This window comes from Cryptomeria japonica, chromosome 2, assembly GCF_030272615.1.
Source record: "Cryptomeria japonica chromosome 2, Sugi_1.0, whole genome shotgun sequence".
Taxonomy (NCBI): Eukaryota; Viridiplantae; Streptophyta; class Pinopsida; order Cupressales; family Cupressaceae; genus Cryptomeria; species Cryptomeria japonica.
Window position 1 is genome coordinate 53,681,805 of NC_081406.1, and position 16,472 is coordinate 53,698,276.

Consider the following 16,472-nt stretch of genomic DNA (forward strand, 5'->3'; position numbering starts at 1 on the left):
AAAAATCATATTTGATGAAAATTTCAAATTTCAATGCAGTGGTACTAAAATTTCAGGAAAAAAATAAGAAGTAGACGTGTGTCTGACCACCCTAATCACAATCAAATCTTAATATTTTTTTATAATATTTATAATATAATTATTAGACTCATGTCCGAATGTGACACATATTTTTTTTTTTATTTTTATAAATTAAATAATTATTTATAAATTTTTTACTACAGCTTTTCAGAAATTCAGAAACTCCTACGTCTGACCACCTTAACTTGGTCAAAACCTTATGAAATTTAATTTTTTAAAATTTTTCTCTATAGTAGACGAAGCATAAGATGTGACGCATGTTTCGGTTTCAAAAAATGTTATACCGTTTGAAAGTTATGAGTGTTTTTCAATCAGTATATCAATTAGGACTATTGTCAAAATTCAATTAGAAAATAAATAATAATTATTTATTAAAGTCGAAACAAGACAAGCCTTATATTGTTGGAAAGCTGGGAACATCCTTAAAAAACCCTTTTCCTTTTATCAATTTTGGTTACCAAAAAAGTTGTCAGCCACCAGTGTAAAGTCTGGAAAATCAAGGAATACTTAAAAACACGTTTTTTCAGTGGACTTTCCAGGCTTGTCACTTCCAAGCCAGATACCAAAGCATTCCCGAGCTAAAATTTGAAAATTTGACTACAAAAATTAGATATCGGATAAAATCCGATATCCGATTTTAGTACAAAAATTTGTGGTCCCCAAAAAATTTCCCATTGCCGCCATTTATTTGGTAAACTGCCACATGGCAGAATTCCGAAATCCAATTAAATCGGATATCGGATTTTATTAGTCATATTTTAGAGAGAGAGAGAGAGGAGAGGGAGAGAGAGAGAGAGAGAGAGAGAGAGAATATGACCCCTAACGACACAATTTGGTGTCTTAAGGGGTCCTATGGTGTCGTTAGGGGTCATATGGTGTCTTGGGATACCATAGGACCCCTTAAGACACCAAATCATGTCGTTAGGGGTCATATGGTGTCCCATGAACCCTTATGACCTCTTAGGACACCATCTAACCCCTAATGACACCATATTAGGTCGCTTTGGGTCATATTGTGTCCTAAGGGGTCATATTGTGTCCTAAGGGGTCCTATGGTGTCCCAAGACACCATATGACCCCTATGGACACCATATGACCCCTAACGACACCAAAGGACCCATTAAGACACCAAATCATGTTGTTAGGGGTCATATTGTGTCTTACGACCCCTTAGGAAACAATATGACCCCTAACGACACAATTTGGTGTCTGAAGGGGTCCTGTGGTGTCCCAAGACACCATATGACCCATATGGACACCATATGACCCCTAACAACACCATAGGACCCCTTAAGACACCAAATAATGTCGTTAGGGGTCATATTGTGTCTTACGGGGTCGTAGGACACAATATGACCCCTAACAACATGATTTAGTATTTTAAGGGGTCCTATGGTGTCGTTAGGGGTCATATGGTGTCCCATGAACCCTTATGACCTCTTAGGACACCATATGACCCCTAATGACACCATATTGGGTCGCTTTGGGTCATATTGTGTCCTAAGGGGTCATATTGTGTCCTGAGGGGTTCTGTGGTGTCCTAAGACACCATATGACCCCTATAAACACCATATGACCCCAATAGACACCATATGACCCCTAACGACACCATAGGACCCCGTAAGAGACCAAATCATGTCGTTAGGGGTCATATTGTGTCTTACGGGGTCGTAGGACACAATATGACCCCTAATGACATGATTTGGTGTCTTAAGGGGTCATGTGGTGTCGTTAGGGGTCATAGGGTGTCCATAGGGGTCATATGGTGTCCCATGAACCCTTATGACCTCTTAGGACACCATATGACCCCTAATGACATCATATTGGGTCACTTTGGGTCATATTGTAGGGAAAAGGGGTCATATTATGTCCTAAGGGGTCTTATGGTGTCCCAAGACAACATACGACCTCTATGGACACCCTATGACCCCTAATGACACCATAGGACGCCTTAAGACACCAAATCATGTCGTTAGGGGTTATATTGTGTCTTACGGGGGTCGTAGGACACAATATGACCCCTAATGACATGATTTGGTGTCTTAAGGGGTCCTATGGTGTCGTTAGGGATCATAGGGTGTCCATAGGGGTCATATGGTGTCCCATGAACCCTTATGACCTCTTAGGACACCATATGACCCCTAATGACACCATATTGGGTCGCTTTGGTCTCTCTCTCTCTCCTTCCTTCCTTCTCTCTCTCTCTCTCTCTCTCTCTCTCTCTCTCCCTCTCCTTCCTTCCCTCTCTCTCTCTCTCTCTCTCTCTCTCTCTCTCTCTCTCTCTCTCTCTCTCTCTCTCTCTCTCTCTCTCTCTCTCTCTCTCTCTCTCTCTCTCTAAAATATGACTAATAAAATCCGATATCCGATTTAATCAAATTTCTACAATGTGGCGGTTTACTAAATAAATGGTGACAACGGGAATTTTTTGGGGGACCACAAATTTTTGTACCAAAATCGGATTTTATCCGATATCCGATTTTTGTACAAAAAATCGAGAAAAAAATGGTTTGTGGGCAATTATGTAGATTCCAACGGCCCACAATCTGCATAATCTGTTGCAGGAGTGTGGTGCAATGCTATTTCCGAGATCATCAAGAGACTTGCAAGATCTATTTTTATGCCCTAGAGATGATGGCTACTATTTCTATATAAATGATTGTTTGAATGAGAAGTGCTCAGAATGCGGTGGGTTGTCAAAGTTTGTTTCATGTTTTCATGAGGGCAGGGAACACGAGTTTGGAAATAATTATGTTGAGAAAAAAAGATATGAGATAGTGAAATATACTTTGAAGAGTGGAGGTGAAGGTTCTAGATGCGAATTAGTCTCAAGAGAAGTGAGTATTGCTGATTTTATTTTGGATTTTAAGGAAAATCTTTTCTACAAGTATGCAAGGCACACCCATAGGTCTCAGTGGTTGGATCAACAGTTCAGGATGTGTAAGAACTCTTTCCTAATTGGCACTATTGTATCGGTGGTTGATTTTGCAGAGAACTATACATTGCAACCACAGAATGAGGTATAGTCTCAGTACTACAATTCAGTCCAGATTGCTATTTTTGTTCACATTACATATAGACATGCTCCTAATAGTATAGAAGAGGACAGGAAGATAATCAGGGAGTATCATTTTTATATGAGTGATGATAGATCACACTCCTTCGAGTATGTGCAACATTCTTTCGAGAATTTTTTTGAGTTCTTGCATGAGAAAGATATTGCAATTGACCGACATATAATATGGTCAGATACTGTACGAGTCAATTCAAGAATGCGCGTATGTTTTATTGGTTGAGTAGAATGCATGTGGAGAGGTGTAAACCTCATATTTGGTGTTTTTTTTTAGGCAAGGCATGGGAAGGGAGAGCATGATGGAGCACGTGCATGTTTGAAGAGAGCTCTAGTTAAGGAGCAATTGAGGATTTCAGGTACAAATTTCTCTTATGCACGTTCTATTGTTGATTGGTGTAGTTCAACATTGTCACATGGAGGTACTCTTGATTTAGCAGTGAGCAGATTCTTTTGGTTGGTTGAGGAGGGAGCAGTGGGAGATAGATTGGATTGTCAAACAATTAAAGATTCTTCAAAAATGCATTCATTTCTCAGCTCAGATGCAAGTACATGGACCATTTGGACATGAGCGTTGGCTTGTTTTTGTCAGAGTTGTGTTCGGTGTGATTGGGATCAGTGCGAGTCAAGTGAGTGGGTTGATACGTGGGTTCCCCACTATCTAATTCCTTTATCTCAAACAATATCCTTGTCAAACGATGACATGGAAAGTTCACTTGAGTATGATCGTCTATCAGATCTTGTACAGCCAGGACATGTTTTTGCAGTTGTTGCACCGCAAGGGAATGAAGAGAGATCAGAATATTGGTTGGCACGATGTGTACAGGGAAAACAAAAGCTAACACAACCAGTGACAGATGATGACGGGTTCACATATCCTACAGGTTCAGTTGTTGTTGTGGGGACTTGGTTGTGAACATACATGATTAGAAAGAATGGCATACCTGCATTTGAAGACTATGAGAGACACAAAACCATTATAATGTATTCACACCTTATTATAGCTACAAATGTCAAGTTGTTGAAGCATCAAGCAAAACCAAAGACCAAAGAGCTATGGATAGTGACTACTGCTGATCATGAAGCAATACTGGATACTCTTAAACAAAGAGATGACCCTTCAGGCACACTTGAGTAGTAGGTCTCTAATGGTGCCTTATTTTTTTTATCATGCATTTCATTTCGAACAATGATGTCTGATGCAGATGAAGTGGGATGTTGTATTTGTATATGGATGTGAATTGATGTAACATTGTTATGATGATATACAATGTCCATGAGAAAATTATGTGTATACAATACATGGAAATATTCATGATCATTATGTGTCTACAGTGTAATGCTTGGAAATATTGATGATATACAATGTCCATGAAAAAAAAAATCATGTTTGCATATCCCTTCATGGATGTCACATGCAAGTGTAATGGTAATTATGTGTATAGAATACATGGAAATATTCATGGTCATTATGTGTCTATAGTGTAATGCTTATTTATATATAATTTTAGCGCTCAAGGGACGATGCCGGAAGGGTATGACCCCGAGCATTCGATCGAGTGGGGGGGCAAAATAGGAGCATGCATAGGGTAATAATGCCTAACTAGAGATGGCGGAGCTGACAGTTCGTCATTGCGATGAGCAGAACGAGAAATCGGCCATGCGACAACATTCCATTGAGTGAGACTGATGATTTTTTGGCCAACTAAAAAATTGCTGCCCTAATAAAACCGTAGGGAAACTTGAAAAACTGAGATAGGCTTTTGTAGGGACCCCTGTCATGGCCCCGTAGGTTCACATGGATTGTTTACAGGTTCAACGGATTCCGAGTTAGGGCCCTTCAAAGTTTGACAATTTTGAGCACTTAGGGCGCTCAAGGGACGATGTTGGTAGGGTATGACCCCGAGCGTTTGATCGAGTGGGGGGGCAAAATAAGAGCATGTGTAGAGTAATAATGCCTAACTGGACATGTCGGAGCCGACGATTCATCATCACGACGAGAAAAATGAGAAATCGGCCACGCGACAACATTCCATTGAGTGAGACTAACGGTTTTTTCGCCAACCAAAAAATTGCTACCCTAATAAAACCGTAGGGCAACTTGAAAAACTGAGATAGTCTTTTGGAGGGACCTCTCTCATGGCCCCGTAGGTTCAAACGGATCATTTGCAGGTTCAACGGATTCCGAGTTAGGGCCTGTCAAAGTTTGACAATTTTGAGTACTTAGGGCGCTCAAGGGACGAAGCCGGTAGGGTATGACCCCGAGCGTTCGATCGAGTGGGCGGGGGGGGGCAAAATAGGAGCATGTGTAGGGTATTGTTCATTAAATGAATTGTATTGTTCATGAATTGTATTGTTGATTAAATGAATTGTATTGTTCATTAAATGAATTATATTGTTCATTATAAAAACAACACTTACGATGAAATGAAATGAATTGTATTGTTCATTAAATAGCCATTATTAACCATTGTTAATTATTGGAATGAAGATTAAAGATTTCCATGATAACACCACGCACAGATGAGAAACAATTTATATGATCGAATATCAACTTCTGTATATATAAAAATGTCAAATGATTACAAATGTATGTCCATACACAAATATGGCATAAACGCCAACTGAAACAAAATGTATGTCTAAATACATGAATGTATGTCCATATACAAAATATACATGCCAACTAGACATGTAAGCATCCCAAAACTATCTATAACATCCTAAGTTGTTGATGGATCATCAAAATCGATCCTCTTCGCCACACTGCTTGGCTCTGAAGGATCCTGCACAAGAAAAACAAACCACGATTAATATTAGTTATATTATATAATTCACATTCGAAAAGTTAACATAAAAATGAACTATAATTGAACTGTTCATGTTTACCTCATCTCCACGTTTTCTCTTCAGCTTTGCAGGACTCTTGATGTATGTCTTTGGTAGAGGAGGTATGTTTTGAATATTTTCATACACAACCTACATATGTTCAGAAACATGACATTGATACAAGCTAGCATATAATTGTCACTGATAATAACAAATTATATCTACTAATCAAAAAATAAAATAAACACACATCTACTCAAGGAATCTCTTCTTCTTCTTCAGGTATACTGGGTGTAGTCATCAAGGATGTGAATCCAAGAATTCTCTGTATATATACATAACAAGTATATGAAACTATCTATGTCTAGACATGTATAATCACTATAAGTTATTTAAACTATTCATTCAATCATATTTGCATTCAATTACATTTCCCTTGTCTCCAACTGCACTACCAGATCCTAAATCACACTGCCTCGCACTCGTGTTGCTTGTGCCCTGCAAGAGTAAAATAAGATATACATGCAAGTTACTACATAATTTAATTAATACCAGTATAAATGATGAGCATGTATGTACAATAAAATACAAACGACTAGGTGCAATAATATATGTATCGTCAAGCTATCAAGGCCAAATGAAATGGTCGACAAGGTGCCCTCCTAAATCTATCTCAACTCATCCTCGGTCATCAACTATTAAATAGACCATGTAAATAAAAATTAGTACTTAATATTATCTAATTTATAAATATTTAATTAAAATATAACATGAACTATGAAAACACAAATCTTACCAATACATCATCAATGTATGATGACGGTGCCTCCTCGCCTCTAGCATGTGAGGACTCCCTAGGGTATCCTCCAGTCTGTGTAATAACATCTAGTGCATCATGCATCTCATGCACCTCATAATATGCACTGTCCACAAGAGGATCAACGGGCCGTCCAACTGGACCCAAGCATACGTGCCCACACATGACACAACTATGGGGCACACATATGTGTGTAGCCAAGGATGACATGTCACCAGCACCGGATGCATCGCTACCATCAAGAGTAGGTTGAGCTACTGACACAGCCTGAGAAACCAAAAGGCTACTCAAAGAGTGAATAGTCGATATGGTTCGTGAAGCCGCCTCACAAATGATATCAGGATGCTGAACTGTAGGTGGGGGATCAACAAGAGGAGGGGGGACATATGGGCCCTGGACTACTTTGACTGCCCCGGGTCTATTTTGGGGCATACCTAAACCTACACCCTGGAAAGGTTGGATGTCAAAGTAGTTCACATGTTTGTGTAAAACAAACTCAGCATACAATTTTTTTATGAAATAAAAGGGGATATCAAGATTGTTGTTGGGTGGTTTGTCAAAAACCATCCACCAATGATCCCAAAAGTTTTTCACAATCCCATCATTTGTGCACCATTTGATAGAAAGTTTTGTTTTTTGGGGATCTACGGACTGACCAGTACGGGGATTAACAAACAATGAGGCGATCTCAGCTTTGGATATCTCAAGATCCTTGATATCCTTATATGACAAGCCATCTGCATATTTTTCCTTCATAGAATCTCGCCACAAAAGGGCAGCATCATGCTCCTCACTCATGGTTTCCATACTTTTTATGATCGACGTGAGAGGATCAAACAATGGGTTTAGACAAGGGATCCTACAATATACTTCTGCAATCCCCCTCAATTCATTCAAATTTTGTGCAATCAAATCTTGAATTGAGGGGGGGTTTGGCAAATGAGGGTTTGGTTGTTGCAGTTGTGATTGGTTAGTGTTTTCATTGTTATGCCCCATTTTTAACCTAATTGAATGTAAACAATTAAATTTAGTTAACAAATTTAAACAATTAGGTATTTGATTTAAAAAAACCTAGTTTTCATGAAAAAGGCCATATCTTCAATGAAAAATCAAATAAACATTAACAAAAAATACAAAAAATGAATGAAAATGATTCAAAACAATAAAATTCTTACCTCTAAATCTATTTTTTAGCAATTTTTTGTCAAAAGACCGGATATCGGATGGAGCGGATATCGGATTTTGATGAAATCGCGCGGCCCATGAGTTAAAAATGACTCACGGGACTGTCACTATCGAAATATAAAAGTCTCAGAAAGTCATTTTTAAATAACATATATAATATAATAATATATTATATAATATATTATTATAATATAATAATATATTATATAATATATTATTATAATATAATATTATATTATATATCAATATAATATAATATAATATTATATATAATATAATATAATATAATATAATATTATATTATATTATATTATATTATATTATAATATAATATTATATATATTATATTATATTATATATAATAATAATATAATATAATATTGTATTATATAATATTATATTATATTATAGTATAATATAATATAATATAATATAATATTGTATTATATAATATTATATTATAGTATAAAATATAATAATATATTATATAATATGTATTGTATTATATTATATATATTTATAATATATAATATAATACAATATATAATATAATATTATATTATATTATATTATAATATAATATAATACAATATTATATAATATATTATTATATTATACAATATTATATATAATATTATTTATATTATATTATATAATATATTATATTATATTATATTATATTATATTTATATTATATTATATTATATTATATTATATTATTATATAATATTGTATTATATAATATATTATTATATTTATAAATAATATAAATATTATTATATTATATAATACGTATTGTATTATATTATATATATTATAATATATAATATAATACAATATTATATTATATATAATCTTATATTCTATATAATATTATATTGTATTATATTATATTGTATTATATATTATATAACTATAATATTATATTGTATTATATATTATATTATATAATATATAATACAATATTATATTATATTTTATAATATATAATACAATATAATATTATATTATATAATATATAATACAATATAATATTAATATAATACATATTATATAATATATATATATATAATATAATAATATATTGTATTATATATTATTATATTATATAATACGTATTCTATTATATTATATATTTTCTATTATATTATATATATAATATATAATATTATATTATATTATATTTATATTATATACTATAATATATTATTATATTATAATATAATATAATTTAATAATATATTATATAATATATATAATGTAATAATATGTTATATAATATATTATTACATTATATATATTGTATAATATAATAATATATTATATATTATAATAATAGGTAACATATAATATATTTTTTAAATTAAAATTACAAATAAAAATCGGATTTTCGATAATATCGGATATTCAATTTTATGGGATATCCGATTTGCATAGGTAATTACCAGGCCAAGGTGTACTGACACCCAAGCCAAGCAAAAAGTCAACACGGATTTTCACGTTTTTAGGCAAGTGAGGAAGGCTTTTTTTTCACATTGCCACTTTTTGCCCACCCCTTGATCCTGCACTAACCCTATAAACTATTAATTTTTAACCTTACTCTTAGAAGAGTCCCTTGTTATACCAGCATATCATAACCACCTCAATATACCTATATCTTTTGGTCTATAATTCAAAACTACCCTATCAAGTCAAAGGTCTTGGGTCTACCTAAAGCTCAAATGATTAGAGTATAAGCCCTCCTCACTTCACTAGACCCTTTATGGGGAATATGTCTTAGCCAAAATGCTAGATCCAAGAAGAGGAAAGAGGCTAGACAAAAAAACTTTGAGGTAAAGTTCTTGAAGAATAAGAGAGAGAAAAATGTCGAGAAAAAATAGCTACAAGAGAAGATTTTGCAATCCCTTTATTACAATCCATAAAAGAACTTTTGATCCAAAACTAGAAAAAAAAGAGACCTTCATTTGAAGGTCCCTATTTTTCCTTTTTGGAAATTACCTTCATTCAAAGATTTTTTACATTTTAAACCTTTGAATGACATCTCAAAAGGAGGGCTCAGAATTGTGGATTCACCTTATGATGATTTGTTATCCTGGTAATTAAAGAAATTTATTTGAGCATTTAAAGACATCAAACAATCATTGGATAACCATTCACATTTTACAAGGAGTACCTTAGAACACTTTGATTGAAGCACTAAGATGAACAAACATTGGGATGAGAATCAACATTGAGATCACCTATATGTTGTTTTTTTAAGAATTTTCACAATCATAAAGTTGGCCAAATCAAGGGGATCAATCTAGGACAACTTGGCCTTTGCAATTCAATGATTTCCCTAAGATATTTTCAAATACTACTAGTACTTATGTTGAGATCATGATGAACCAGATAACATAAGTGCATAATGTGCCAAATTAGATCCACGCGATGTCAAATGATTCAAAGCCACAAAATTGACCTGCATTATATTATAGACTTACTAATTTTCCAATAAGAATAATTATTTTTCTATTTCTAAAAATTAATTTTTTATACAATATTAAATTTAATTCTTCACCATATTTCTTACACATAAATATATATTCCTTTATATATAATTGGAATATATAATTTTACTCACATCTATTTACTCAACCCAACCATTTAAATTAATCCTAGATTAGCACATTTACTCTTTCCCTTTCAAGAGACTGAATCACAATCCTACTTTTAACAAATATTGAAAATCTCGATCACACTCATATGTTTAATGAATCATGCGAAGATGATGTTCAATGAATCATGCTAAGATGATGGTTATGAGAAACGTGGAGGATGTTTTCTTTTTTCTTCTCTTATCTTTCCTTTTGACATTTTCAAAGTTCAGATACATTACAATTTCTACAGAAAATGCTCATCTCCCGTAATGAACAATGGGGAGGCGAGAGGCCCCACACGAATCATGTGAATTCGACCGCCATTGTTGTTTGAAGAAAAAATGGTTTTTATATTTCTGTGGGCTTTCCTTAAAACTTCACCCAACTCAGTGGGCTGACCTGGATTCTAATTCCAGGGCATAACTTTGTTGTATAAAATCCTCTTCGTATCACACTATATTCAGCAGTTGAAAAACAAGAGATATCCAACTATTTGATCAAGTGGAAAAAATGGCAGAAGAAGTTATGGATGGCAGTAAACAGAGAAAAATCATGGTGGCCGTTGATGAGAGCGAGGAAAGCATGTATGCACTCTCTTGGGCCCTCGATTTTCTCTTTGTGCAGACAAAGGACACCCTTATTCTTCTCCATGCTCAACCTCTTCCTAGGGTTTACACTGCTACGGATGGCACAGGTCCTACTTACTTTTACACCCTGCTTCAACATCTTTCTCTCTGCTTATTCAATTGTTCTGAACAGGATGTTAAATGATATTGTTGTCAGGTTACATATTCACATATGATATAATGCAGTCCATGGAGAAGTACCAGAAAAATATCACTGAAAACGTATTGGAGAAGGCCAAACGTATTTGTACTGGAAAAAATGTAGGACATATAGATTCCAATCTATTAATTATATTGGAACCAAACAGATCTGATTTTCTATTTGAAATTTTAACTTTCTTGTTTTTGGGTTTACCAAGTGTGTGTGGAAAGTAGAGTGGGTGTGGGGGATGCGAGGGATGTTATATGCGAGGAAGCTGAGAAAGTTGGAGCAGACTTGGTGGTGATTGGTAGCCATGGTTATGGTGCCTTAAAGAGGTCTGAGATTATTATAATTTATGTATTTGTTGCCTTTCAATTTATGGAGTTTTGATAGTTGTTTTGCATGTTTGCAGGGCATTTTTGGGGAGTGTCAGCGATTACTGTGCTCACATTGGAAAATGCCCTGTTTTGATTGTGAAGCATCCCAAGAAATGAGAAGGAGCTTTTTTAATCCAGAGACAGGTTGCATTGGGGTTGGACACAAATATATTTTGTGTGTTTTGCTTTTTCAATTTTGTTTGGGTAAATATGAAGGGAATGCATTTTTCCTACTCCACTGTGTCACAAGTAATTTTATTTAAAGAAAACTTCCAAGTTATGGCATATCTGCTATTGTTGACTGAGGAGGGAAATTTATGAAGAGGCAGAGCAGCAATATTCATTGGAAAACACTTCAAAAATAATGTAAATATTGGGATACATTGATTTTATGTAAGTATTCATTACACTTATCTTTACAAGTGCTCAAATATAGTCATCTAAATTTCTAATGGTTTGTCCATCTCATATCATTTGTGCCACAGCAAGATTGACCCATATGTTTTCTAAAATTTAAAAGTTGATCTTCTTTATTTTCCTTTCTTGAATTGATTCAGTATATATGTTCTGCACGATTAATTTCTTAACCTTATATTATGTGAATTAGATGTATATGTTTGGGGCATTTCTAATTTTTCAAGCATCTTCTCCTATTTAGAACATTAAAGGATGAATTCATAGTTAAAGATTTGAAGTTGGTAATTAAAGATTTGAACCTTATATTTTGTGAGTTAGATGTATATGTTTGGGGTATTAAAAAGAATAATGAATTTGTATGGATAATTTTTAGATTTTTTTTTGTCTATTGTCAATGAATTTTTAGATATATTTTTATATATCAATTTAAAAATATATGATTTCTTTGGACACAACATTTCTAAATTATTTTTAAGTATTGCTAGTCATTAGATGTTAGAGAAGAGAGGAGCAGCTGAAAGATAACCAAGTGAATAGAAGAGTAGGAGCTAAGGTTATGTTTAAACTTAGAAGACATGTCCATGATCTTATGTATATAATCCAAATCAACAAATTCAACACTAAACAATACACATTTACATAACATAAAATCTAAAGTATTTCACTGATAAAAGGCATCTTTCAACTATAAATAAAACATATTTTAAAACCTTCACCAAAATTATAAATTTAAAAAAATTAAATACCTTTTTCATTAAAACAAATAAGTACTATTGATATTTAATTTATTATTCTCAATTATCATTATTTGACACCCAAAAACCTTTCCCATATTCAATAACCAGCTATCATTATTTGAAACCTAGAAACATTTCCCAGATTCAACAACTATTCAACTATCTTGTCCACCTATGTGTTCTTCTAGATACCCAAAAACTTTCCTAGATTCGGTACTTAACTATTCAATCTAAAATGGGTATCTAGAATCAGATAATATTTATGGAAAGCCTAGATTTGGTATATTAAACCTACAACTATGAGGGGCATGGTAGAGAAGATTCCCACAAGAGTCAAGAGCTCCTACAAGATGGTTTTAAAAGATTTCTCAAATCTTTGACATAATACATGCCGAAAGGGAAAAACCTAAAAATAGAATGTCAATAGATCAAATTTGATTCCCTAAAATCTTGAATAATAGATCGGAAGACATCAAATACAAAACGATTGCCTACCACATGAAGATTTAATGGACATAGCCAACAATGAAAAGGACCCTAGGGTTCTTCAAGATATAAGGATCTTTCCTTATTCAGACAAGGAACCATTGAATCAAAATGTAAAAACACCTCTTGCAACTATCAAGCACCAAACCCAAAATGTCACAACAAATTCTCTTGTAGACAATCAAATACAAAACCTAATAGTTCTAAAAGGAAAATAAATAAATAAGGAAATAAACCTATACCATCATTGGGCTAAAAATCAAAAAAATCTTGAAACTCATATGAGTCCTAATGAGTTCATACAACCACATGGTCATATATTGTGGGAAGTAGAGGAACTTCTTTCCTAGACTCCACAATCTGATGTCAATTTGCCAATTCAAAAAGAAAGCCACCAGATCTCTACTCAAGACAATCGGCTTAATTTGAGGATAAATCATAAACCCACCTCATCCTTGGTTATTGCAAACTCTGAAGAGGGTATGTGCAAGATCATGGGGGGCCAAAAAGTGGCAATGGAAAAAAAATGTGTTTTCAACCTTCCCAAACACGCCAAAATCCGCATTGACTTTTTGTTTGGGTCAGGCGGAATTTGAATTTGGTTTGGTAATACCAAACCAAATCGGATATCCGATTTGTGATGTCACCATTGTGATGTCACTATTGTGATATCATACTTTTCAAATCAGATATCCGATTTTCTCAACATAAAAAATATAGTTTAGTAAAATGGGCATAACTTTTGTGTTTCTTATCGAAATTTTGATTTTTTACAGGTGTTGGAAACGTGATTCATAGACCTATCAAATGGATGAGGTATTTTGATGATATTATAGACCAAAAATTAATTATAATCATTTGAATTTAGTCCTTCAATTTTAAAACTTTAAATACTCACAAATTTTGCATACAAAGTCTGATTTTTTTTTCCTATCACCTCCTTTATCTATCACTTGTCTATCTATACTTATATAATATATTTTATATATCTCTTTCTTCACTATTTATGTCACTTATTTTCTCATTCCATGTAGATAAATAAATTCCCAAGTTACATGCATCTCTGCATATATCTCCATCTTTCTATTCATATCTCTCCCTCTCCCACTCCATCATTGTCACTCCTTATTTCTATATTTCTCTCTAATAATCTCTCTTCTCTCTATTTATCTCCCTCCTTTACCTTATCCTACCTATACTTATATATTACTTGTCTCTATCACCCCCTTTCTCTCCCTATCTTGTCCCCTCTCTCTCTATATCCCTTTAGATCTATCTTCATGTATATTTATATCTCATTATCTCTAAATCTCACTTATTCAATCCAGCTCTCCCTCCATTTGTCTTACTCTCTCTATCATGTTCTATCCATATATATCTCTATCTCCATCTTCACATATCCATCTCTTTCCCTATCAATCTCTCTTTTTATATGTTCCTCTATCTTTATATATATTCCTCTATACATGATTAATCTACTTCTCTATCTCTTCCTATATTGCCCTCTTGAAGTATCTTTCCCTTTCTCTACTTTTATCTCTTTATTTACTCCATCTTTATATATCTTTTTCTCTCTCCCCACATCCTTCTCTATGGTGCCTTTATATATCTCTATATCTTCCTCTTTTTCTCTCTCCCTCTCGATCTATCCCTATCTATAATATCTATCTGTCTTTCTCACTCTCTTTCACTATCTATATATCTCTATCTATCAATATTTCTCTTCCTTTATATCTCTCTATCTCTTCCTTTTTTATCTCTCTCTTTACCCCTCTCTATCCATTTTTCTCCATCTCTTCATATATTTATCTTTGTCTTTACCTCTCTCTTTCTCTATATCTATTCACCTCACTCTCCCTTTATCTTCATTTTTTATCTCTATCTTCCTCTCTCCTTTTCAATATCTAGATATTTCTACCTCTTTCTATCCATCCTTGTCCTTTAGTTTTTCTCCCTCTCACTTCATACTCTTTAATATCTATATCTCTATTTATGTCCTTGTCCTTTAGTTCTTTTCCCTTTATTTAGTTCTTCATCTCTCTTCACCCTTATATCTCTCCTTATTTGAAAATTAGTATATATGGTCTCCTAAGGGGTTATATTGTGTCCTAAGGGGTCATAGAACATCATATGAACCCTTAGGACATAATATGACCCCTAACGACACCATATGGTCTCCTAAGGGGTCATATGGTGTCATATGGGGTCATAAAACACCATATGACCCCTTAAGACACAATAAGACCCCTAATGACACCATATGGTATCTTAAGGGGTCATAAGACACCAAATGACCCCTTAGGACACCATACAACCCCTAATGACACAATGTGGCATCCTAAAGGGTCATATGGTGTCCTAAGGGGTCATAGGACACCATATGAACCCTTAGGACACCATACGACCCATAGCACCATATAGTGTCCCAAGGGGTCATATGGTATCTTAAGGGGTCAAAGAATGCCATATGACCCCTAATGACACCATATGGTGTCCTAAGGGGTCATATAACACCATATGACCCCTTAGGACACCATACAATGCATATTGATACTATATTGTGTCCTAAGGGGTCATAGGACACTATATGACCCATAACAACATAATATGGTGTCCTAGAGGGTCATAGAACACCATATGACCCCTTAGAATACCATACGACCCATAACGACACCATCTAGTGTCTTAAGGGGTCATAAGACACAATATTACCCCTTAGGACATAATATGACCCCTAACGATGTCATATAGTGTCCCAATGGGTCATAGGACACCATATGACCTCTTAGGACACCATACGACATCATACCACCATTTACGACACCATATGGTGTCCTAAGTGGTCATATAACACCATATGACCCCTTAGAACACAAGAAGACCCATAACCACATGATATGGTGTCCTAAGGGGTCATATGGTGTCATGAGACACCATATGACTCCTTAGGACATAATATGACCCTTAAATATACCTAAGGGTTCATATGGTGTCCTAAGGGGTTGTAGGACACCATATAACCCATTAGGACATAATATGACCCCTAACAACACCTAAGGGGTCATAGGA

General features: G+C 34.1%; 1 protein-coding gene across 1 annotated transcript; it reads left to right on the plus strand.

The window, feature by feature from the left end:
* Window positions 1–11,018: 11,018 nt before the first annotated feature.
* On the plus strand, window positions 11,019–12,215 carry LOC131073700 (universal stress protein PHOS32). The gene is made up of 4 exons (XM_058010201.2): window positions 11,019–11,312; window positions 11,402–11,505; window positions 11,603–11,721; window positions 11,799–12,215. Exons 1-4 carry the CDS (start codon window positions 11,129–11,131, stop codon window positions 11,878–11,880), a joined length of 489 nt encoding a protein of 162 aa, XP_057866184.2. The 5' UTR covers window positions 11,019–11,128; the 3' UTR covers window positions 11,881–12,215.
* Window positions 12,216–16,472: the final 4,257 nt, after the last annotated feature.

What these genes read in the sequence shown, in the direction of transcription:
- LOC131073700 (XM_058010201.2), top strand. Translation starts at nt 11,129, where the DNA reads ATGGCAGAAGAAGTTATGGATGGCAGTAAACAGAGAAAAATCATGGTG. An exon ending in CACTGCTACGGATGGCACAG is followed by an intron (nt 11,313 to 11,401) that starts GTCCTACTTACT and finishes TATTGTTGTCAG; the next exon opens with GTTACATATTCACATATGAT. An exon ending in GTATTTGTACTGGAAAAAAT is followed by an intron (nt 11,506 to 11,602) that starts GTAGGACATATA and finishes TGGGTTTACCAA; the next exon opens with GTGTGTGTGGAAAGTAGAGT.